Source organism: Saccostrea echinata, unplaced genomic scaffold (genome assembly GCF_033153115.1).
Source record: "Saccostrea echinata isolate AGI-Se365-2 ecotype Australia unplaced genomic scaffold, CSIRO_AGI_Sech_v1 ptg000056l, whole genome shotgun sequence".
NCBI lineage: Eukaryota > Metazoa > Mollusca > Bivalvia > Ostreida > Ostreidae > Saccostrea > Saccostrea echinata.
The window spans coordinates 4,282,268-4,308,802 of record NW_026889805.1 but is presented as its reverse complement, the minus strand read 5'-3'; the positions used below and the strand labels follow the sequence as shown (position 1 = coordinate 4,308,802).

The 26,535-nt window shown below is 34.3% G+C and overlaps 1 protein-coding gene across 1 annotated transcript; it reads right to left on the bottom strand.

Moving 5' to 3' along the window:
- Positions 1-2,204: 2,204 nt before the first annotated feature.
- Positions 2,205-23,826, bottom strand: LOC133172993 (lipase member I-like). The gene is made up of 5 exons (XM_061307861.1): positions 23,752-23,826; positions 23,379-23,619; positions 8,689-8,790; positions 2,679-2,753; positions 2,205-2,591 (listed from the first exon to the last, which is right to left on the bottom strand). Exons 1-5 carry the CDS (start codon positions 23,773-23,775, stop codon positions 2,365-2,367), a joined length of 669 nt encoding a protein of 222 aa, XP_061163845.1. The 5' UTR covers positions 23,776-23,826; the 3' UTR covers positions 2,205-2,364.
- Positions 23,827-26,535: the final 2,709 nt, after the last annotated feature.

The window sequence follows — 26,535 nt, the reverse complement described above, 5'->3', positions numbered from 1 at the left end:
ACGCACGGAAGTAATATTTTTTTTGTAGCGAAAAAATGGCAATATACCGGTGTTGAGATGTCAATGCAACTTGTGAAACTTTATATTTATAGATTTCAAGAATTACGTTTCCCTCAAGGTTAAATTCCAAGGGCCCTATTGTAAACACACGCGTGTGGTAATTTGGTATCGAAACCGCGATGTTCATCAAATTATTTCAGTTACTCAGTGACATATATGACACTTTTAATTCTTTAATTCATACAAACTTTCTCAAGATACGCACAATAATGTGACAATACGCAAATACAAAGTAGAACTTACAGAAGCGGCTCTATCGAAACGACCCGAATTTTAACCTGTTACATTTACCGGAAGTGAGTATTGTCAACTCGTACATAAAATTGCAGGGTTTGAAGGTAGTAAAAACGCGATATTTTAAGAACTATTTCACCGATTAACTTGAAAATGAATAGGGTTCGTCCTTTTACAATGCTACTTAAGTAGGTAAAGGCTGAGAAATGATAGTGCAAAGGTTCTCTTTAAATCTTGCCCACAAGCTGTAACGGACACACTAACACACTAACACACACACATACGGTCAGTAGCGATGCTATATCCCCTCCGCAACTAGTTGCGCGAGGGGATAATAAAGACAAGCATGCCGTATATGGTTGTGTAGATAAATTATCGTAAAAGACATGGGTATAAACAGTTTGCCAGTGCATTTCCTTTGAAAGTGTAAATGAGTGCGATTCTGGGGGGAGGGGGTACTCCATGTAATTCGGAGTTGGACATCTTGTGTTATTATTATACTATGGGTCAAAAATCTATTACAGAAACAAGTGCCTGTGGTTCCATCGTATTTTTTTTCTTTTGACCTTGACCTTGAATTTTGACCCAGTTTTGCAAAATTTTACCGAACTTTAACCTTGGCCATAAATTTTGAACAGTTGATGATAGGGCTTTCGTACTTCACAAGTATAATCCTTGTGACAAGACCTTCCTTGGGATACCAACAACTTTAACCCTTTGATCGTGACCTAGGAGTTTGACCTACTTCTGAATAAATTTTAACCATCACCATTGTAACTTTTAAACGGTTGGCGCTATGGCTTTCATACTTCACATATGCAATCCTTGTGACAAGACCACCTTACTTTGGATACCAACAACTTTGACCTTGACCTTAGAATTGACCAACTTTTGAAAAATGGTTGCTGCCAGGGCTTTCATATTTCACAGGTATATTCCTCGAGACAATACCTTACTTTGGGTACCAATATATTTGATTTGCATTTGAGAAAGTTTAACCTTTTGTTCAAAATCTTATGCGTGAAAAGAAGGAAACACTTGCTGTGGCCTTCAACTTGACATTTAGATATATCGACGACGTATTGCCAATGTACATTGGTTATTTCTATTCTTATGTCGATATGATATATCCTGGTGAGCTTGAAATAAAAGATACCACAGAGTCTGACACATCTGTTTCATATTAGGATAATTTCACTAGAAAAAGACGTTAACGGTTATCTAACAACCAAGCTTTACAGTAAACGTGATGACTTTAACTTTACAATCATCAACTTCCATTACTTATGCAGCAATATACCTTCATCACCTGCATACGGGGTTTATACCTCTTAGTTGATTCGATACGCAAGAGCATGCTCTACGTATGAACAATTTCTAAAACGATGTAAGTTACTGACAAACAAGTTGATGAAACAAGAATATCAGCAGTCTCGTTTAAAGTCGTCATTTTGTAAGTTCTATGGTCGATACAATGTCCTTGTCAGCAAATACAATTCATCATTCAGTCAAATGCTGACTGACGTTTTTCATACATATTGTTAGGCAATTGTTTTCACACTGAATTGTCGACGTTTTTTTTTCCCTTATTTCCCGATCATGATAAGGAGCACACGGCGGGTGTGACCGGTCGGCGGGGGATGCTCACTCCTCCATGGCATATGATCCCATCTTTGATGTTTTAGAGGTCCGTGTTTGCTCTGATCCAAAATTTGTATTGTTTAATGGACTGTTGAGCTTGAATACTGTTCGTTATCTCCATACATTTCATATTTGTATTCTTTTGATTTCCGGAAATTTGAACAAAATGATTTCAGTAAGAAAACGTTTTATAGATGCATACATATACATTTAACTATATCTTCAAATTTTACAGATATAAAGTTAAAAATTTCAATCTTACTTACGAAGAACAACAGATTTTTTTTTCAACAAACACTTGAAATATAAATATATATATATATTAGACTTTCATCAAGCATCTTAATGATACAAATTAATAGGTTAATGGGTGTCTACAATAATGCATACCTCAGATATATAAGCAAATTATTTAAAAAAAAATAAACATTAAGGTATGTCATAGGGTGAGGTTTTGTTTGTTCTGAGGTAATACATTCTATATATCATGGAATCATTAACATAGAATCCCATCCTGTTGTCCTCCGGTGTGTTTGTATCTATTCCTTCCCCTGTTTTACATTGATCCAGAGTCCCGCATTCCCAGGCCTTAAACTTCTGATCGGAGAGGATGGATTCCGTGAAGAGTTCGTAAGCTCGAGAATGGCTACACGTAGCTGAAACTGGAGTAGATTATGACTAACAACAGAATGAACTTAAGATTATTAACAGATCGGATATATTAATTTGTTTAAGTAACTTACACAAGCATCCAGGCTGCTCTTGTCCACCGTTCGGATAAAAATCCAAATGACCCATCGCATTTAAATAACCAAATCCTAAAATTCAAACAGATTATCCTATGTTCACATCAAGAAGTACAAAATATAAATTAATATCTACATTTACTTATCAATGATTTAATGATTCACTTTCAAATATCTAGGTATCTGATAAAAACTTATCTTGAAGTGTAAGATAAAATCCAACTCTACGATTGTAACAAGTTTAATAAATATTATGAAAAAGAAATAGAATTTGCTGCTGTCATAATGTTTTAAGCTAGAAGGACCCTCTGGTAAGTATGTAATGGAGACCAATATATAGTCAGTTTATTCCAGAACAATATCAGACACAAACATTGACCTATATTTTCTTCTATCAATATTTCTGATAGATTTAATTATATATGACCTTAAATACTTGCACCCATTTTTTACAGTGAAAAATCGGGATATATCTATCTTCTTATAAACAAAACTGTACATTGTTAACGTCCCATTCGAGAATTTTTCACTCATATATAGACGTCACCGTATGCCGGTGAAGGGCTTCAAATTTAGACCTATACTCGACACTCAGGACATTGGGCAGTGAAGGTTATTTATCGTGTCACGCTTACCATGACACGGGACCTCGGTTTTTAATGTCTCATTTGAAAGACGCGCGACTTTCACATTTAGTACTGCGCAAAGGAACAGTTTACGTCTTAGATTTGACGCGGTGCATTGAACGAAAATCGAACCCGGGCCTCCCTATCACGAAGCGAGAGCCCTACCACTAGGTTACCGTGACCGGTTCTATTTTTGATGAAAATAAATGTTGGGAATTAAAAGAAAACGGTGAAATTTACAACAGAGGATCATTACCCCTGGAACTCTTAAATTCACTATTTGTTAGGAATAATTATGTTTTCCCCATGATTATGTAACAAGAGACCCCAGGGCCTTAACGGTCATATAAGTATAATACAATCCTGTAAAGGATCAGTAGAATGACAATAAATAACTAATAGTTACTATAAGGATGACGATATATTACTCATAAACGACAGAAATAGAATGGTTAAGTATTTGCAAAATAGTCTGGTAATCATCAACATCTATTTACTTGCCGGTATGTACCAGTGCATTGTTACTACTACAAAATTTAACAACACAATAGTGCCTGAGCATGAATAGTAAATCCAGCACAATCCCCATTCGACAGACCTTTCTTGGTATTTGAAAAACACTTAATGTACAAAACAAGGTATTTTTGTCTCATTTTTATTTATCTATTCTTAACATGTCTACCTGACCATTAATTTTTTTTTTTAATTATTACTTGTTTTCTACATTATATTTTCTGGCATAATTCTTTTATTCGATTGATATTTCGATTGCTTTTTACAGTGCTTTATTGCCATACGTGAATAAAAAAGGAATAACTTTTCTCGAAGTAGAGTATAAATTTCTATACATGATCAATGAAGCCCTGCCCAGCATCAGAAATATAGATCCAGTGGTCTAGAATTTCAAAAAAAAATCTGGTAAAAATACCCATTCCTTATTACAACTTTGTACTAAGCCTATTAAATTTCCCGGAGCAGAGAAGATTTTCAGAGAATTAGTGCATTTTCACTAAACCATCAATAGAGTCAGAGCCCCGCCCTAACCCCAGAACCCCATGAACCTGGGCTTATGCATTTCACAATTTTGGTAGAAGGCTCATTGCTTATTATGTATGCCAACAGTTTGATACTTGATGTCCAGGTATATATGAGGGGCTAGTTAGGGATGGCATAATCTATTGCCCTGCAATAGCACACATTCTTGTTATATATGAATTCTTTTTTTTTTTTTGCATTTTTTTTTTGCATTTTTTTTCAGAGAAAAATGTTTTATTTGCTAATGAAATGTCTTAGAATTTTATACTGTTAACAAATGCCTAATATGATTATCTAATAAAACATGTCAAGAAGGGTCGGAAAACATTTTAATTTTTATCTATTTTTTATACAGATAAACCTTCAATAACTACTTGTAGAAGTGACAAGAATACCCTCTACTTACATGCAAGTTTCAAATATGTGAAAGTCCAAGAGTGTTAAAATAACAATTAAGTGAAAATGATTCATAAATTTAAAAAAAAAAAAAAGAATGATACGCTCCTTTCATTTTCTGGAATGAATTGTCTATATCATAACACATTAGCGATGTGAAATAGTTATCACATAGAGGCAAAGTTATTTTTATACTTAAATTTAAAAATCTAAAGTCTCTTATTAGTTATTCATACTATGCTACAATGCATTTATTGACGATAAATTAAAAATTCTAAAGCATCTTATTTGCAAATAAAACTTATATTGTCTCTTGACAAATGCAATATAATGAAATAAACTCAGTATTTCAAAGAAAAAACCTTAGTTTAAAGCATTCCTCATTGTAATGTAATTTTAGAAAGACGATGCACTGAGTCTTGCCAAGAATCAGCACTAATTTATGACGAATGTCAGTTTTATAGAAACAATTCTTATGAAGTGCTGTTTTAAAAGCATACATACTAATATTTGTACACCTATTAAATATTTTAAATGATATGTATAGTCATCCTTCTTAGTTCAGTAAAAACGTGTAAAATTGGCTAAAATTTTCAGTAAATACATGAATTTCCTAGCCTAATCAGTAATTTCATGTATTTCCTAAACCATTCAGTAAATACTATATAATATACAATTATGGACTCTTTCGGTGGTGAATATGGTTTGTTATTCACCAGAAAAATATCAATATTGACCGAGGCGAAGCCGAGGTCAATATTGATATTTTTCTGGTGAATAACAAACCATATTCACCACCGAAAGAGTCTATAATTGTTTTATTATAGAGTCCGGATTTGAATAAATAAAACATTGAAGGCTGCATGATGATACCACTTCCATTTACGATCTTCTGTCGTGGAAAAATAAAAAAAATAATGTCCAGATTACAATTTATAACTTCCGTGTTTTCCTTTTGCTGTTTGTAAGACATCGAAATGTTTAGAAAATAGCAATAGGCTTGGCTAATGTTTTTTCCTGCTCAGAAACACAGCTGGCTCCGGCCGTTGCAACCATTGTTTACAACGTTGTTTGAGGTGTTGATTGTGACGTCACAATGCCGCTGCACGCGCACCGACCCTCCGGTGAATACGGCTTCAAAACCAGTGAATATGTAGTGTTATGAACCGTTTGCGTTTGTATAGATTATATAGGGACTATAAATAGTCTATTTATTATTTATTTATTAGTTTATTTTATAGACTATTTATAGTCTCTAAATAATCTATACAAACGCAAACAGTTCATAACACTACATATTCACTGGTTTTGAAGCCGTATTCACCGGAGGGTCGGTGCACGTGCAGCGGCACTGTGACGTCACAATCAACACCTCAAACAACGTTGTAAACAATGGTTGCAACGGCCGGAGCCAGCTGTGTTAATGAGCAGTAAAAAATTAGCCAAGTCTATCGCAGGATCATTTTCTAAACATTTCGATGTCTTACAAACAGCAAAAGGAAAACACGGAAGTTATAAATTGTAATCTGGACATTATTTTTTTATTTTTCCACGACAGAAGATCGTAAATGGAAGTGGTATCATCATGCAGCCTTCAATGTTTTATTTATTCAAATCCGGACTCTATAATAAAACAATTATGGACTCTTTCGGTGGTGAATATGGTTTGTTATTCACCAGAAAAATATCAATATTGACCTCGGCTTCGCCTCGGTCAATATTGATATTTTTCTGGTGAATAACAAACCATATTCACCACCGAAAGAGTCCATAATTGTATATTATATAGTATTTACTGAATGGTTTAGGAAATACATGAAATTACTGATTTCTTATATTTACTGTAACATATATATATATATATATATATATATATATATATATATATATATATATATATATATATATATATATATATATATATATATATATATATTTATTTATTTATTTATTTATTTACATTTGCAAATATTTTTCTTAGATGAACCTATTGAAAAGAAAATATGTTCAATTTTGTATGAACTTATTAGGGGGTCAGAGGTCAAGGCGTGACCGAATCACACAGCGAGATGATATCTTGTCTGCATATTTCTGTCCCGGTGACACTGGTTTCGGAACTTCTAAGCCGTTAAAGCGATGAAAAACTTAAAGATAAAATTATTGAAACATATATGTTTTTTTTCTTTCAACAAATGATCATTAGTTCTTTCTTCGGTGTGAAGAATGTTTTTAATTAGCCTAAAATCAGGCTTACCTTTTTAACCCGAAATTCCTTTGAAGGTATGTAAACTGAAGACGATACCACCGCATTTGACATCATATATAAAGAACTCATACAATAATAGTATGATTATTCTCAGTAGCGATCATTGTTTTTTTCATTATGAACAGATATTTCCTGAACTGGGCTGCTGAACATCAATGTAAGTATTCAAATGTTGGAGCGAGGCGAACTCTCAAGACCAAACAGCTTCTAGGTCATTGCGCGTCACAACATAGCAATACGGCGGGCCGTTCGTGTAATAAATGCAGTTCTTTTCAGAAAATTCGTCTCAAATGTAAATAAAAGTAATAAACAACAATGTTAAAAAGTTCACTAGGAAATGAACTTGGTTGGTACGTGATCAAATCTTCTGAGAAGCCCTTCGGGCTTCACAGGATTTGACCAACCAAGTTCATTTCCCACAGAACTTTTTAACATTATTGTTTATTTCTTTATTATATATATATATATATATATATATATATATATATATATATATATATATATATATATATATATATATATTCATGTGTTAACGCACGACAACGAACAAAAACGGAAAGCAATAGGTCACTTGAGTGACTCAGGTGAACTTAAAAACGTAATGAAACAAATAATTCTTATAATCCTCTGGAGATTTATTCATGGGTGGAGAGGTTCTCTAAAATTATAATGAATCTTCCATGCACAGCAAAGATACGAGTATGTACATGTCGACGTCTCTATGATTTCATAGGATATGTGGGTTCTGGTCTCGACCAAAAACCAAGAAGAGATTTAAGGCCATTTTTTGTAAGAATACCTTTTTTTCCCGTACATCTTTTAAAAATTCCAGGTTTGTATAGTCTTTAAATACAAACACGTGGGGAATGTTTTATTATATCGTAAATATGATTTCGAAATTTACATTGATCTGAAAATGTAGCCTGCTTGTTTGCAATTTATGGTCTTCAGACCTGAATCCCACCGCTGGTCCAAAAGTAATATATCACAGTGCTATAAAATCTTTAGTAATAGGAAGTTGTGAAATTCTGCTTCAGTTTATTTTGACTCATCTCAAAGATTCATTCAGATGTATAAATACTTTAAAATAATAATAAACACAGAGTTAAGTTGGATCGCGCCTTTTGCCGAACGACAACAACGTTTCAGGCGTCTTTAGGACGTTACTTTTAGGCACTCATTTTCAGTTCATTCACAAATTTATATTATATGAAACCTCTCACACGTGTTTTATTTGCACTACTTTTTAATAATCTTGACTGCCAGCTTACACTAAAGCAAAATCACTGCTTGGAATGATTAAACATAAGGAGTCAAAAATTAAGTGAAATAAACTTATAGATGTATATTCGCTACATAAAATTTCGTCACAAGTTTTGTCATTTTAAAATTTTGTTTTAAATGAATCAGCACCATAACCTATACATTTCAACAAAGTAAATCGGATCCACATTCGCAAAAAAAGCTTCGAGGTTAAGTTTATATAGGGGACCTACGGTATGAAAAAAGAAAACAGAAAACTGCATCCATGGGTTACTTACAAAATTAACACTGCATTGTGATAAAATATAAACACGTTAAAAACTGCATGAAAGCATCTTTTTGTCTCTTTAAAATTAGCCAATAATACAAAAGTCTATTGATTACAAAACCAAATAAACAAATAAAAAAAAAATTCACTTACCGCCACCGTCAGTATGAATCACGTCCACAAAATGGGCATCAGTTTCATCTAATCTCGCGTCACTTCCTTTTGTGTTGAAAAATGGTCCTGCAGGATCCATACCTACAATAGAAATGCTGAATGAGCTCTTTATTTCTTATAAATTCGAATATACATGTATTTTTCATTTATTGTCAGGTTCCTGCTTTTCTTTATATTGCTTTATGAATATTTGCATCTATTCCAAATATTGTGTTAAGGATGGAGTCTGATCCTGTGTACGTCATGTTTTCTTATATTACTTAGTATGCCAAATTAGTAAAACATCAAGTACAGAGTGATTGTTACACATGAAAATGAGCAAGAGGCTTAAATGCCTTAACATTCACCTGAGTAAAATAGAACAATGTTAGAAATATGACGAGATTTGGCAATTTCTGACAGAAGGGCTGTTCTTGTTATAGAAAATAACTTGCATGGCGAGAAATATAAGACTCGGAAAAATTTTTGGCTTCTGTGAACGGACCGCTACGGAGCATGTCACGTGAGCGCCTTGATCACGTGATTCGCGCATGGGCAGAACAATGGCAGATGTGCATTAAAATCGGTGAGGACTGCTTTAAAAAATAACAAACACTGAAACCTCATTTCATTTCTTTTAAGGAAATAATTCAATTAGTTCGCGAACTTTTTGATAACCCCTCGTAAAAACAACTAATTGAAAGAACAAGATATGTTACCCACTAGCAAGAGAAATATGATGATCAGGGATCAACAAAATAGATAATTTAGTACTCAGTTAAAACAAATATTAGCTTTCCTAAAAAGCTTGTCTGACTTGAGCAAATTTATTTTTAGGCGAAGAATCAAGAGAAAACAAGATGTGTTTGTGAAACATTGATGCCCCCGTATGGCAGCTTATGGCGAAGGTTAAAGTTTCTCAAATGCAAGTCAAAATCCAGGCCAAAAGATAAAAAATGTTGATACCCAAAGAAAGATCTTGTCTCGAGGAATACATCTGTGAAATTTGAAAGACCTAGATACAACTGTTCAAAAGTTATGGCGAAGGTTAAAGTTTTTTAAATAAAAGTCAAACGTCAAGGTCAAGGTCAAAGTGGTTGGTATCCAAAGGAAGATCTTGTCACAAGGATTACATATGTGAAGCGTGAAAGCCCTAGCACCAACCATTCAAAAGTTATGGCCAAGGTTAAAGTTTTTCAAAAGTAGGTCAAACTCCTAGGTAAAGGTCAAAGGGTCAAAGTGGTTGATATCCAAAGGAAGGTCTTGTCACAAGGATTACATATGTGAAGAATGAAAGCCCTAGCATCAATCATTCAAAAGTTATGGCCAAGGTTAAAGTTTTTCAAAAGTAGGTCAAACTCCTAGGTCAAGGTCAAAGGGTCAAAGTGGTTGATATCCAGAGGAAGGTCTTGTCACAAGGAATACACATCCTAAGCATCAACTGTTCAAAAGTTACGGCCAAGGTTAAAGTTTTTCAAAAGTAGGTCAAAGTCCAAGGTCAAGGTCAAAAGGTCAAAGTTGTTGGTATCCAAAGGAAGGTCTTGTCACAAAGAATACACATGTGAAGTTTGAAACCCCAAGCACCAACTGTTCAGAAGTTATGGCCAAGGTTAAAGTCTCATAAAATTTTGCAAAAGTGGGTCAAACTCCAAGGTCTAGGTCAAAAGGTCAAATATGATGGTACTCAAAGAAAGGTCTTGTCACAAGGAATACACATGTGAAATATGAAAGTCATAGCTCCAACCAATCAAAAGTTATGGGCAAGGTTAAAGTTGACAGACAAACAGACAAACGGACAAACAGACAAACAGACAAAGAAATAAACAGACAAACAGACAGACAGGACTAAAACAATATACCCCCGGGATCTTTCGATCCGGGGGCATAAAAATCTAGTGTAATCAACATGACTTTGAGTCATGAAATGAATTCTTTTGCTAAGAGACAAGAAAAGTTCAATTCAGTGACATCAACATAAAATAGAACTTGGACTTGAAATTATTCTATATAAACTAAATTACTTGTTATTTCTTTTTTCATGGACGTAGGGACCGGGAGAGGGGTGCCCCACTCAATAATTTTGCCGATTTATACATAGCTATTTCATGTTTGTATCCCCTAAATCATGTAAATATTAACTTCTGATAACTTTTTTTATGCTCTAGAAGGAATTTGATTTTCCTTGATAGTGTCCACCCTAAACTGAAAATTTCTGAAATTTCTTCCAATGGGCCTGTTCATGGATACAAAGATATAACCAATGCATTAGAAAGAAAAAGTTACAAACACATAAAATCTAAACATCAATTAGTGAACAATTTTGATAATTAAGAAATATTTTATTTAAAAAAAAGTGTTCCGAATGAGCTTACAACTTTGAGCAAATTTAAGCAAAAGAATATTCAATATCTATACTTCACTTTGTTTTTTTTTAACGAGGCTGAGTCATCAGACGTTTTTATTGAGGGGGCAAAGGCATATAGTATCTATGTTTTCATAGTAATCTATATATCGGCAAAATTATTGGGAGGCGGCGCCCCCCCCCCCCCCGGTTCCTACGGCCATGGACAGAGAATCAAAAGAAACATACCAAAAACAAGAGGCCCATGGGCCACAACGCTCACCTGAGTCAATATGGCCCTGCTGTTCTTCGTCAGCAGATTTCTTCTCCTAAATTTCTCCTATATATTCATATATAAAGCTTTGATCGCCTGTTCTAGGCATACCCTACCCCAAGGTGCCATATTTTGAATGAAATTGAATATAAACCTTCTGAGGATGCTTCTATCTTCATATAACTAATCATGATTTTGCTGTTCTTTAAAACAGAATTTTAAATATGTCTAACACCCTACCCTGGGGGGGGGGGGTGTCATGATTTGAACAAACTTGATTGTACACTACCTGAGGATGCTTCCATATCAATATGACTGATCATGGCTTTGTTGTTCTTGAGATTGAAGAAGATTTTTAAAGATATTTCCTGTATATGTTCTATTGTAAAACTTTGATCCCCCATTATGGCCCCACCCTACCACTGGAGGATGCCTTAAACTAGCTTGAATCTACAATATTTGGGGAAGATTCCATATCAATATGACTAATTGTGGCTTTGTTGTTCTTGAGAAGAAGATTTTTAAAGATTTTCCCTATATATTCCTATGTTAAACTTTGATCCCCCATTGTGGCCCCACCCTTCTCCTGGGGGTTATGATTTGAACAAATTTGAAGCTACACTACTTGAAGATGATTCCATATCAATATGACTAATTGTGGCTTTGTTGTTCTTAAGAAGAAGATTTTTAAAGATTTTCCCTATATATTTCTATGTAAAACTTTGATCCCCCATTGTGGCCCCACCCTACCCCCGGGGGTCATGATTTGAACAAACTTGAATCTACACTACTTGAGGATGATTCCATATCAATATGACTAATTGTGACTCTGTTGTTCTTGAGAAGAATATTTTTTTCTATATATTCCTATACAAAACTTTGATCCCTCATTGTGGCCCCACCCTACCCCCGGGGTTCATGATTTGAACAAATTTGAATCTACACTACCTGAGGATGATTCCATATCAATATGACTAATTGTGGCTCTGTTGTTCTTGAGAAGAAGATTTTTTAAGATTTTCCCTATATATTCCTATGTAAAACTTTGATCCCCATTGTGGCCCCGCCCTACCCCCGGGGGTCATGATTTGAACAAACTTAAATCTACACTACCTGAGGATGATTCCATATCAATATGACTAACTGTGGCTTTGTTGTTCTTGAGAAGAAGATTATTAAAGATTTTCCCTATATATTCCTATGTATAACTTTGATCCCCCATTGTGGCCCCACCACTACTTGAGGATGATTCCATATCAATATGACTAATTGTGACTCTGTTGTTCTTGAGAAGAAGATTTTTTTTCTATATATTCCTATACAAAACTTTGAACCCTCATTGTGGCCCCACCCTACCCCCGGGGGTCATGATTTGAACAAACTTGAATCTACACTACCTGAGGATAATTCCATATCAATATGACTAATTGTGGCTTTGTTGTTCTTGGGAAGAAGATTTTTAAAGAATTTTCCTTTATATTCCTATGTAAAAATTTGATCCCCCATTGTAGCCCCACCCTACCCCCAGGGGTCATGATTTGAACAAATTTGAATCTACACTACCTGAGGATGATTCCATATCAATATGACTAATTGTGGCTTTGTTGTTCTTGAGAAGAAGATTTTTAAAGATTTTCCCTATATACTCCTATGTAAAACTTTGATCCCCCATTGTTGCCCCACCCTTCTCCCGGGGGTCATGATTTGAACAAACTTAAATCTACACTACCTGAGGATGATTCCATATCAATATGACTAACTGTGGCTTTGTTGTTCTTGAGAAGAAGATTATTAAAGATTTTCCCTATATATTCCTATGTATAACTTTGATCCCCCATTGTGGCCCCACCCTACCCCCGGGGGTCATGATTTGAACAAACTTGAATCTACACTATGTAATGAAGGTTTCACATAAGTATAAACTTTTCTGGCTCAATGTTTCTTGAGAAGAAGATTTTTAAAAGATGACACCAAATTTTCACCAATTCTTAATTATCTCCCCTTGGAAGAGGGCGTGGCCTTTCATTTGAACAAACTTGAATCCCCTTCACTCAAGGATGCTTTGTGGCAAGTTTGGTTGAAATTGGCCCAGTGGTTCTGGAGAAGAAGTCGAAAATGTGTAAAGTTTACAGACGGACGGACAGACGGACAGACAGACAGACAGACAGACAGACGGACTACAGACAAAATGTGATCAGAAAAGCTCACTTGAGCTTTCAGCTCAGGTGAGCTAATTAAACATCGTTATTTTTTTTTACTAAAATAATTCATCTGCGCCGATAAATACAAAATGTATGCCGTAATATGGCAAATTTAGAGGTATTGGGCATTGGAAAAAATAAACTTTGTAATAATTCCTAGACCAAACCAGATGGTCAACTTTTTTGAAATTTCACAGTTTGGTGCCTTTTTACAATAACTTTTATGTATTTGACTGAAAAGGAAATCCCTAGGGCAGAAATACAAAAAATTTGGGGAAAATGTGATAATTTGGCGCTTTTCCAAAAAATTCCCATAGGGTCCATTAGTAAAAAAAACTGGGGGGATAAGCCGAGCCATATGCCTACATAACGATCGATAAAAAATCAATAAATTCATTTTACAAAAATTTCACTTTTTGTTGAATTAATGTAATGCTTATTACCATTTGCATACAAATTTGACAAAACCTGAATACTGTAACAGCGAAAATGATTCTGATTAACACAAAAAAATGGCATGACGCTCAATTTTCACAAAAACTGACATAAATTGGATGATATAACTACATTTTTTAAATAGAGTGGGTCATCGTACCATTTTTTTTGAGAACGATTAATGAAAGGCAATGGAAAGATGTTGCTTTTTACACTTGCAAATATTTGGTACGAAGACCCACTCTACAAAAAAAATTAAGTTAACTTACTTAAATTTTCACCGTGGTCTTAAAAAATTCCAAATACGCTTGCTAAATATAGAGAACTGTATGTTATTTAAATGGGTATGTATGTGTGACTCCGTGGTACAGTGGTTAGCGAGGAGCTCTTTAAAGGGACGTTTATTGAGGAAAGTGTTCGAGTCATGCTCTGATTTTTTGATTTTGTTTTTTGTTTTGTTTGTTTGTTTGTTTTTTTTTTTTTTGTTTGTTTTCTTTGGTTTTAATTTTTGTTTTACTTCATAAAAAAATGTCTATAGGAATAACATATTTAACATATTTTTCACTGGAAATAAAATATATACATGTAGTAATGAACTTATTTACAGTAAATTATCTAAAATGCCGGATAAAAATTATAATAGATATTTGAATACTTTTATTCCCGTTTTTATTTATTTTAAATAAAAGCGCTTCTAGATCACCATTATCATTATATACGATGTTAACATTTTTATAATATCTCCACAATAAGTGTAAACACTCAATATGCAGATTAATTAATAGAAGTCCTTACCCATGTTAGACATTTGTGACAGTAAATGAAAGTCAACTGTTTAGCTTGTTTAGAATATAAATATCATTTTGAAAACTACGGTAAACATTAAAATGCTTAAGTAAACTCGAACAATTGAGAGATTTTTTCCAATAAATGTTCTTGCATAGCCGAAAAATGGGCATGGGCACATGGCTCGTCTTATCCCCCCCAGATTCTTTGACAACTTTTGAGATGACCCCCTAAGAAATCGGGAGGGTAAACATTTGATTTTTATGCCCCGCCATGAATATGGCCGGGGCATATAGTGTTTGTCATGTCCGTCTTCCATCCTTCCGTCTGTCTTTCCGTCACGCTTTGCGTTCAGCTCTGTTCAAAGCTCAGTTTCAAAGAAACTATCCAAGATATTTTTATCAAACTTCATATGCTGATAGATATTGATGAGATCTATGCAACTGCATCAACATTTTTTTGACCTTGACCTTTCCTTTGACCTTGACCTCACTTTTCTTAAATTAGTGTTTAGCGCAGTTTTAAAGATACCATTCAAGGTAGTGTAATCAAACTTCATATGTTCATACATACTGATGTAAGCCATTCAACTGCATCAACATTTTTTACCTTGACCTTTCCTTTGACCTTGACCTCACTTTTCTTAAATTAGTGTTTAGCTCAGTTTTAAAGATACCAATCAAGATAGTGTAATCAAACTTCATATGTTCATACATACTGATGTAAGCTATTCAACTGCATCAACATTTTTTGACCTTGACACTTTCTTTTACCTTGACCTCACTTTTCCTAAATTAGTGTTTAGCTCAGTTTTAATGAAATCTTTCAAGATATTTTTATCAAACTTCATATGCTGATACATACTGATGAGAGCTATTCAAATGCATCAATATTTTATTACCTTGACATTTCCTTTGACCTTGTCCTCACTTTTCTTAATTTAGTGTTTAGCTCAGTTTTAAAGATAACATTCAATACAGTGTTATCAAACTTCATATGTTGATACATACTAGATGAGAGCTATTCAACTGCATCAACATGTTTTGACCTTGACCGTTCTTTTGACCTTGACCTCACTTTTCTCAATTTGTGTTAAACTCAGTTAAAGAAAACATTCATAATATTTTTCTCAAACTTCATATGCTAATACATACTGATGTAACCTTTTCAACTGCATCAACATTTTCTGACCTTGACCTTTCCTTTGACCTTAACTTCATTTATTATAAATTAGTTTTTAAGCTCAGTTTTGAATAAACCATTCAAAATATTTTTATCAAACTTAAATATGCTGATACGTATTAGTGAGAAGTATTCAACTGCATCAAAAACATTTGACCTTGAACTTTCTTGTGACCTTGACCTCACTTTTCTTAGATTTGCATTTTGCTTAATTTTAAAGAAACCATTTAAGATATATTTATGTAAGTTTATGCACTTATACATAATTTGGTGAGAATTTATCATCTATATCCAACTTTTTATATTTTAATTTTAAAGGAACTTTTCAAGATATTCTCATCAAATTTCATACACTAATACAAATTTTCATGTTGCATTACTAATATACCCTCGGCGAGGCATTCATGTCCTATGGACATATTTCTAGTTTTATCTTAAAATAATAAGTATAATAGTAAAAATTCATTTAAGAAATTTTATCAAAATATCTAGGGTAGAAGTAATTAGACTCGGCCTCGTTAAATCAAATGTTTTCAAGTTATGAATATGTATAGATTTATAAAAATTCTAAAGGTAGAGAGTTTAAGTATGCATTGAAAATAAACATCCATTTGTTGATCTGATAAAGATAATCGACAAGTGTTGACCTGACCAGCTTTATCCATTCCTTTTGTTTTGCTGGACATGAATGATGCATTCGGGAATGCATATTATTTTCCTACAGGTTGGGGAAAAATGATATAAATGATCTGACTTGTTGCGAAAAGTAAGCCGGAGACCTAATATCCGTGGCAGGATATTTGCGGGATGGCGTCGGTGTAAAAATGGTGATAATTTGACAGTTGATATGACGATTGCCTTTCGCAGCCTGCAAAGGCTTTATTGACATGGTAGTGAAAACAAATACGCAGCTGGAGATCATGGCCAAGTCTTTTTCGGGGATTCATTTTTGGTGCCACAGAGGTTTCTGGCAGGACTTGAGCTATCTTGGTCCAGATGGCGTACATCTTTGCTGCATTCCCTCGCACGACCAGCCCATACGGAAGTTTCTTCGAAGTATAAGGAATGCAGTGAATCAATCGTCTTACTTATTAAGGCCAGTATAACATTCTGTCTCATTATATATGTATTGTATAGTAGGGTTTTAGGTAGCAATTATTTACTAAGTATATGGACATGGTAACGGATTAATCAAAGTTTCCCATATTGTTTATTCTTGGTATTAAATGTAGGAAGCTATAGCACGGAGTATATATTCTACCTGTTTGTTTAAGACTGGTACCAAGTTAAGGCCTTATGTACTTATCGTGTGGAAGTAGACGTACAAAGTTTATTTATGAACCTACTTACGTTATTAACAATGGTACAGAGTTTAGGCCTTTTATGTACTTTTTGTGTGGGGGTATGGGTAAAAAGTGAATATGTGCCTACACATTTTTTAAGCAATGGTACAGAGTTAAGGCCTTATATGTACTTATTGTGTGGGAGTCTGGGTTCAGAGTTTTCATGTACCTATCCACGTATTAATGATAGTACAGAGTTTAGGCTTTATATGTACCAATTAAGCATTGAATCATTATTTTTTAGAAAGATATAGTCTCATAACTGCAACGGTGTGTGCAAACAAATTTTCATAACGCGCTAACGTTATGAAAATTTGTTTGCACACACCGTTGCAGTTATGAGACTATATCTTTCAAAAAATAATTATTTAATGCTTATATTTACATTTTTTAACTCTTTGCCTTGACTGCAAATGTGATTATATTTCAAAATCCCTGTATTATCCTTCGGGTAAGTTATAATTAATGGAAGAGCCGTTGCAACAGCTTCTGTTCACTGTGAGCGTGAATTTTGATTTTCGCTTATGACGTTGCACTTACACGGCGTTCAACGTTTGTGACGTCAAAATAAAACGCATACTTTAACCTTTTGACCCCTTGTCCGTGTTATGGTGTTTTGAATGCCGAAGCTTTCCTTACACTTTCTAAGCAAAATACATGTTGAATGTAAATATTTGTACATGGATTTTTCTAATTTGAGTTTATCAAGTTATATTTACTGTGTTTATATGAATGTACATGTACTTTACCTATGGAGCAATTGAGGTACTAATAATACATGTAGGTTATATTATGTACTGGCTTGTTATTGTTAATGATTGTGTTGAGAAAGTTTTATTTGCTGCTGCATTGTTTGCTTTAATTAAGTAGATGTAGATACATAACCCAGTAGTGAAGTTAAATCAAAGTTCTCATATATTCGCGCACATCGTAAGGTGACAAAATATATAATAAAAGTGAATGCTGGGTATTCTTTTAATGATTTGCCAATCATAATACCAGGTAAATATTATAGAATACAATTACCATTCTGGCATGTTTTACACGATTTAGGTATGTTTCCGGAACAATGCCTCCCACACAAGCTGGAAAAAAACGAGGAAAAAGAGGAGGATTCAGTCCCCGGGGAACACAGTGATAGAACCAAATACATATGTACCAACCCTGCCTTAGAATAACAGCACAGCAGAACCATCTGATGAAGCTCAAGGAGTCACACATCAACCTACAAGTCTAGAACCTCAGCCTGCTGTCACTCTGTTGTCAAATATGCTGTTTTTATCCGTCGTCGTTTGTCGTCAATCGGTTGAAAACTTTTGAACATTTTTAGCTTCTTCTCTGGAACCATTGAACCAGTATCATCCAGATTTGACATCTATGTGTGAAGGGGAGTGAAAGGGATTTATCTGCTAAATACCTTGGAGCGAAGATTTTCAAAGAATTAATGCAATTTCAATATATAAACAGAGCCCCGACTGTCAAAACACATCCTTTTTCTGAGTTTCCTCCTTTATGCCTTACATTGAAAGAAACCGATTTCATGTCAAAAAAGCCATTGGAATCTGTATGTCGGTAGGACATGCCTCATTGACCATCCATACATTTTTTTGCGTCTAAGTAGGTAACATAGTTGCTTGGTTGGCTCTGATCGTAATCTTCTACTTATGGATTATTTGCTTTTGCATATATATCTGTGATATCATGGAGATGTAATAGAGAGGAATATTAGATGTTTTAATAAGTCGATCATAAGTTTGATTGTCTCATAATGGTTGAAGACTTTTATCCAACGGAAATGTTATTTATTTCCAGTGGAAATAATAAAGTGAATGGGATAAACAGTTCCTTTTTCCTACCCAAACTCATAAAATGAGATTTCATTTAGGGTTCCAAACTTTGCAATCTCTTTCATCTGTACTGGAAATTGTATCTCTTTAAAATCCAGTTCATCAACGATTTTTTTTTTTAAACTCTATGTGGATTCTTTGCTTCAGGATGCAATGCAGCTCTACCCATTGAACAATTTCTGGTCATATTCTGCACATTAAGGACTACATTTTGGACCTTAATTTGATTGACAAAGGATTAAATCTAGATTCTTTTAAAGGTTGATACCTTGTGACATTTAGTGTCAACCTAATCACTTTTTCAAGTGTCCAGTTGCTTCCTTCTCTTTGGTATTCTATATTATTTTGTTGTTTTCTTGCAAGTTTTGTTTTAGGTCTTCAAGCTTCAAGGCCACATGACACCTCCCATAGAAATGATGTTCTTCAATTTCAGTTGCATCTTCGTTTCTTTGGTATGGAAGGCCATCGGAAGGCTCTCCTGTATTAACATTTTGGGAGGCTACTGTGCTCAATTTCTGGATTCCCCTACTCTTAAGGGGGCTCTCTACAACGTCATAACATGGCGTACTTCCGTTTGAAACGTCATTTTGGTCCGAAGTGAACTGATTCTGTCCTAAACAAATTCACAGAACACCGATAAATCACCGAGTATAACACAACTTGCGAGATGTATACTAGCTCTATTTTGAATGGAATCTGAGACTATCCCATCGAGGCGATGAGAGCGGTCAATTTAGCCTTTCATTAAACATGAATTGTTTGTCAATATATTCAGTTTCAACTTTTTTTTTAATAAACAATATAATTTAGAATAAAATATGATTTTAAGTAATAAAAAGTTAATATGATAAACCAAAGCCTTGTCACCATGATATTTGATTTTTGCGTGTCAAACCCACTCGTATGTTTCCATAAAGTCCTAATTGGTGCTTCTTTCCAAAAGCATATGCTTTCCAGCGAAATTTAGATGGTTTTCCATCGAGGTGATTTAAGCAAGAGTTATTTCGCCATGGCCGCCATACTGTAGGTCAACATCCTCAGATCCCTTCATTATTCAACCAAGTTCATTTTGTTATACTGGGCACTCAGGTGAAGATAACACTGTTTTTCGTATAAATATACGTTTGTTATAGCTTCTTTTAATTCATAATTTCAATACTGTAAATATTTTTTCCCATATATTTCTGGCATGCATGTTTAAATTTGGTTGCTCAAAGAGGAAAATTCACTACTTTGACCTACAAGATGGCGGCCAAGGGGAATAACTCAGAGGCAAAATACATCATAGGAAAACTATCTAAATCCAAATATGAAAATTTAAACAGATAAAGCATATGTATCACCTTCCCATCGCCTAGAGGAGACACCCTATTCCCAACACGTATACACCCCGCATGTGTGGTTATACCCGCTGAAACTGAAACTTTTCGTGAAATCACCAAAACGCTTCTATAATATAAGTGGAATTATATTAACTCAAACGTTTGATCAACATCGATTATTAGCTGTTTTGTATCGAAAACGTGCAGATTTGAAACAAAGTAGGAATTCGTTATACGAATTTCTTTAACCCGCTTTTGACCATTTACGTGTCATGTAATCCGTAGCACATGATAATATGTACATACAAGTTGGATGAAAACGGTAAGTAAATCTACCTTTCTCAATACTATGGTCGCCCGCGTGGCACAGTGGTTAGAGCGTCTGCTCTAGAGTCGCGAAGTAAGGAGTTGATCCTTACGTCGCGGGTTCGAATCCCACTGTGGGACGTAGAGACCGGTCCTTCGGATGAGACCGTATAAACCGAGGTCCCGTGTCGCAGTAGGTGCTGGCACGAAGAAGATCCCTCACTGCTCAATGGCCGTAAGTGCCGAGTATAGGACAAAATATGCAGCTCTCCACCGGCAATTGGTGGCGTCTCCATATGAGTGAAAAATTCTCGAGAGGGACGTTAAACAACATACAAACAAACAAAACAATACTATGGACTCCCTTTACATGTTTTGACTAGAAACGTGTAAATCTTCGCTTAAATTCATTCAAAAACAATACAATATGAACTTCTTTCGATGTCCTAGTTTGGCATGTACCTATTAATTCCTTTTTTCAATACCTGTGCAAGTTTTAGAAGAATTAGATTAAATATATTAGAACCCAAGATATTTGAGCCCACTCTCTAAACGGATCTTTGACACCTAAATTTTTGTGATGGTTAAAATTTTCGTCAATTTTTCAATTTCATTCAATTTCTTTTTTTTTTCATCCTTTTAACCCTTTGATATTATATTTATTTTAAGATTTTTCAGGAAATCCGAACAGTTCTTCTCATGAAAATGCTGTTTTAGTTTTTCTTTTATCTATTATTGTAAATTCAAATAAAAATTATGTAGATTTCATTTATAACTTTGTTGGTTTTCATTTCAAGATTTTATAAAATTAAACTTTGAATAGAAAATTAAAGCATAAGGCTTTTAAAAATAAAAAAAATCAAGAGGTTTCTACAAAATAAATTAAATATTTTAAATATTTCCAAAAAATAAAGTCAAATAGTTTGGAGCTTTATTTTTTTTGGATATTGAGTGTATTATTAGAAACAAATGCCTGAAACAAAAATCATTTATACTTCGTAGGTGTAGAGATCCTCCTTAAATCAACAAACAGTGTTCTATTCTAAAATATAGTTCCTTACAATTCAAAAGGATTATTGAAATTTCAAAACCTGATTTAGCTTAAAAACTCAAAACCCAAGGACATATATAGTCATGCTCTTTTTCCTCAGTTAACTCTTATCAACATCTCCGTCTTGCATGTTAAGCTACACGTTCACAGCAAATGAATTGTCAATTGTTACGTGACATACATTATTAACATCATATTTCTAATTTTTCCGCTAAATTTAATGTATCTGATTTTTGTTTTGGAAATTATCAACATTTTGTTTCTCCTGTGCATCGCTGCCCTTAGCTATCTACATGCATTTCGGATGTAATGTATGGAATACTTGATAAATCGATTTTTATGATAAATATCCAATTTAAAATGTATTAAGTACAAAATGGCCGACTAAATAAAATGTAGTTTTTATACAGTAAATTGTTTTTTTTTCTATCTCTATTATACACTAGACAAAATTGCTAACGCTCCACTTATTATTCTTATTTGTGAATTTCCTGATTGGTACTAGTATATAAAATATGCCATCTTTTCCAAAACAGTTGAATTGACAATTGTCTTGGTGTCACGTAAAGACCCTTAAAGGACCTTCTTGTCCGAAAACCGATTTCCCGACATGCACTGTGCACCGTTTTTGCCAAGATATGAAGTTGGTGATTACCGATGGTGGTCCGTGACGTTGCGACGGGAGCAGCCTCCCACTTAAAAATCAAATGATATACTCTTATTGACTACCATGTCGCTTAGTAGTCATCCAGTGCCTTGGTGTCCTTACCAAATCCACCCAACTTCCGGTTGCCCCAATTTTGAGGAACAATCTTGAAGTTATTGTGTGGTGCTTACTTAATGCCGTTGATATATGTTGTAAACATTTTTATGATCGTTAATTCATTTTCAACAATTTTTCACCAGAGAAATGCATAATCTTTTAATTGTTTTAATTTTTCACAAATTTCTTCAAAGGGACCCCATACAGACACCTTGCCTTAGGACGCTCTTCTAGAGTCAAACGCCGCATACGGTGTAACTTTTTTCTGAGTTTTTAATTAGTACAAACATTAAGAACACAACCACAAAGAAAAAAGTAGAAATTTATTCCACCAAAAAACTATGGATATGATTTTAATTTTTTCTATGAAGTGGTTACGCTTCACTAAACATTGTTGTTATTTATCAGTTAAAACATTTAAATGTCTCATTTTTTCTTAAAGTAACATAATTATATATCAAAAACATCATAAACAAGTTTTGAAAAGAAAAATGTTAATTTATTTAGGTGGTGCGTTAGCAATTTTGTCTAGTGTGTATATATATATATATGAAGAGTGCATACTGCCGCATTGGTGATTATGACCTTTTGACGACAACACAATGCGCATGCGTGACTTTTTTCATAGAAGTATTGTTTAAGTAATGAAGTCAGAAAGACGGACAGGTAGTAAAGACAGACTAATAGATATGGTGAGTTATTATACTCCAACAGTTATGTTGCTTTGTGTGCCTTCACTTCTAAATGAAAATAAATAAGAAAGATGAATGGTGTGTTTTTCAGAAAAGAAAGTAGATTTAACTCTTGCCATCAATAATAATATTCCTCTCTCGTTTTACCTGTGATCCTTTGATATCTTGTTTCCTTATGGGCACTTCCTGCGAATCCTGCAACATGGGCCCCTAGACTGTGTCCAATGATGTGGATATGTGATTTTTTGGCGCCCTGGTGGTCTTCTAGATTTCTTACAAGTAGAGCGAGAATGGTTCCAACCACCTCAGTATTCACAGCAGCCTGTTCATAATGTTCAAGATGATCGGCGCCTTTTTCCCAATCCACCACTATCACGTTTGCGTCCACCTGTGAAAAAATTCCGAGTCTTGTTTGTGTGAGAAAGAAACTTATTACTTATATTTACGAGTTGATACTGCGAACGAATAATTGACTTAAGTGTACTTAAAGTTTTTTAATGATCTCTAACATACGACAAACCTCAGATAGAATATTTTGGCGCATATCAGAAATCCAAGACTCTTCCTTATTATTTAGGAATCCATGAACAATTATGTAAGTTTTCTTGGAAGGGTCGAAATGGCTGAAACTTGATACATCTGAGAATCTGAGTTGTATATCATTTTTATTTACGGAATAAAAATAAAATCTTGGGTCTATATCGTCAGGGGTGTCAGGTAGGACTCCTTGTCTGTACGAATGAATGAGCAGTAGAGAACGAATACAACCAATCCATAAAGGAAAACACAAAATGACAGCTCCTACAATAAAAATTCAAACCAACCTTTTCTTAAGTAATACATATTCATTATCAAAAATAATTTTACGAAAATTTCGGAAGAAAAACAAATACTTATAATTTGACAGCATAACGAACTTCTCTTTGATATTCAGAAAGAATAAAGTTAATATGAAATCAAAATCCATGCAAGTTATCACAAATAATAAAAGTTATTCAGAACATAAGCTGTAGGAGTCGGCGTACCCATCGATTTTATCTTTTTTTTAACTGAATATAAATGTTTTATATTTTCATTATAGGCATCATTTTCACTGAGTTAATAAAACATAATTATGTGGATTGCTGATAGTCTCCTACATCTTCATTGTATGCCTCAAATAGTCTATCGATGGAATATCTACATTAAAGTATTTGAATCTTAATTTAAACTTATCTATTAGTTGTTCTGATTTAAACTTAAACTAATGAAACAAATTATAGAACGATGTTTTTGTTCAAGCTAGATGAACTCCTGGCGAGGTTGCTAGTATTTTTTATGCTCAGAAATATGTCGTACAGAAACAAATGGAAGAAATCAAAGAAGACAAGAGGCCCAAGGGCTTTAACGGTCACCTGAGTATAATACAACAATTTAGAAGTTTAATACACTGATAGATGAAGCTTTGTTGCCCTAAAGCAAGAGAAGTAGGAAGATCAGGATCAACAAAATAATAAGTCTAGTATTCAGTATCAACTCATAAATTAAGTTCTAATCTGTCCTCCACTTAACACTATCACCATGCAGACTATAAACAAACTGTTAGTGCTTCTGTACTATTTTTAAACCCATATTAAGACCTCTAGCATTGACCTCTCTTATGGTCTTTGAAGAACTTTTAATAAGATAAGTTATTTTTCTCTCATTTTTATTTATCTATTACTTACAGGTCTACCTGATTATTAAAACTAAGAAAGTACTTTTTGAATTATATACGATAAACATTCTTGCATAATTATCTTATTCTATTAACCTTTCAAATACATTATTTACAGTGATTAATTATCAAAGGTGAATGGAAAAGGGGAACAACTTCTCTCAGTAGAATACAAATTAATAGAGCCCTGCCCAGGACCAGAATGCTTAGACAAATGGTCCAGATGTTCAAAAATCTGGTAGAAATACGCTTACTTATATCATTTAAACTTTTACTCAGTTTGCTTCCGATATGCCCAGAAGCAGAGAAGAATTGCACAGGTACAATGCATTTTCACTACAGATTCAACAAAGCCTTACCCTAACACCAGAACCCAAGACCAAGGGTCAAGAAATTTACAAATTTGGAAAAGTTACCCTCATCATCTTCAAAGAATTAACACTTTTCCACTATATTATCAAAAGCCCCCCCCCCCCCTCGTTATGCCAGAACCCCTGATCCTAGGACCACAAGATTTAAAAATTCTGTTTAAAGCTCCCATTTTCATCATAGCTAAGCAATTTATTTATCAGCTCAACACTAAGGAGCAGACAGGATTAATTAATGATTAATTAATAGAATTAATGCTATTTCACTATATAATCAATAGAGCCCCCCCCCCTCCTCAAGAACCCCAAAAACTGAGGCCATATATTTAAATATTTTGGAAGAGGCATCCTTGCCTATCATAATCATGCACTTAGTTTGTTTAAATAATCTCCAGTAGCAGAGAAGAAGATTTTAAAGAATCAATGCATTTTCACTATATAATCAATAGAGCCCCGCCCTAACACCAGAACCCCTGACCCAGGGGCCATGGCTTTCACAATTCTGGAAGAGGCCCACCTCCTCATCATAACTATGTACTTAGTTTATCACCTTAATGCCTAGGAGCAGAGGAGAAGATTTTCAAAGAATTAATGCATTTTCTCTATATAGTCGATAGAGCCCCGCCCTAACACTAGAACCCTTACCCTGGGGCCATAAAATTAACAATTTTGGAAGAAGTACTCTTGCTCATCATAACTATGTACTTAGTTACTTTATTAAATATCCAGGAGCAGAGAAGAAGATTTTCAAAGAATTAATGCATTTTCACTATATAATCAATAGAGCCCCGCCCTAACACCAGAACCTCTGACCCTGGGGCCATGAAATTCACAATTTTTAAAAAGGCACTTTTGCTCATCATAACTATGTACTTACTGACTTTATTTAATACCCAGGAGCAGAGAAGAAGATTTTCAAAGAATTAATGCTTTTTCACTATATAATCAATACAGCCCCGCCCTAAAACCAGAACCCCTGACCCAGGGGCCATGGCTTTCACAATTCTGGAAGAGGCCCACCTCCTCATCATAACTATGTACTTAGTTTATCACCTTAATGCCCAGGGGCAGAGGAGAAGATTTTCAAAGAATTAATGCATTTTCACTATATAATCTATAGCGTCCCGCCTTTACACCAGAACCCCTGACCCTGGGGCCATGAATTTCACAATTTTGGAAGAGGCACTCTTGCTCTTCATAACTATGTACTTTGTCACTTTATTTAACACCCAGGAGCAGA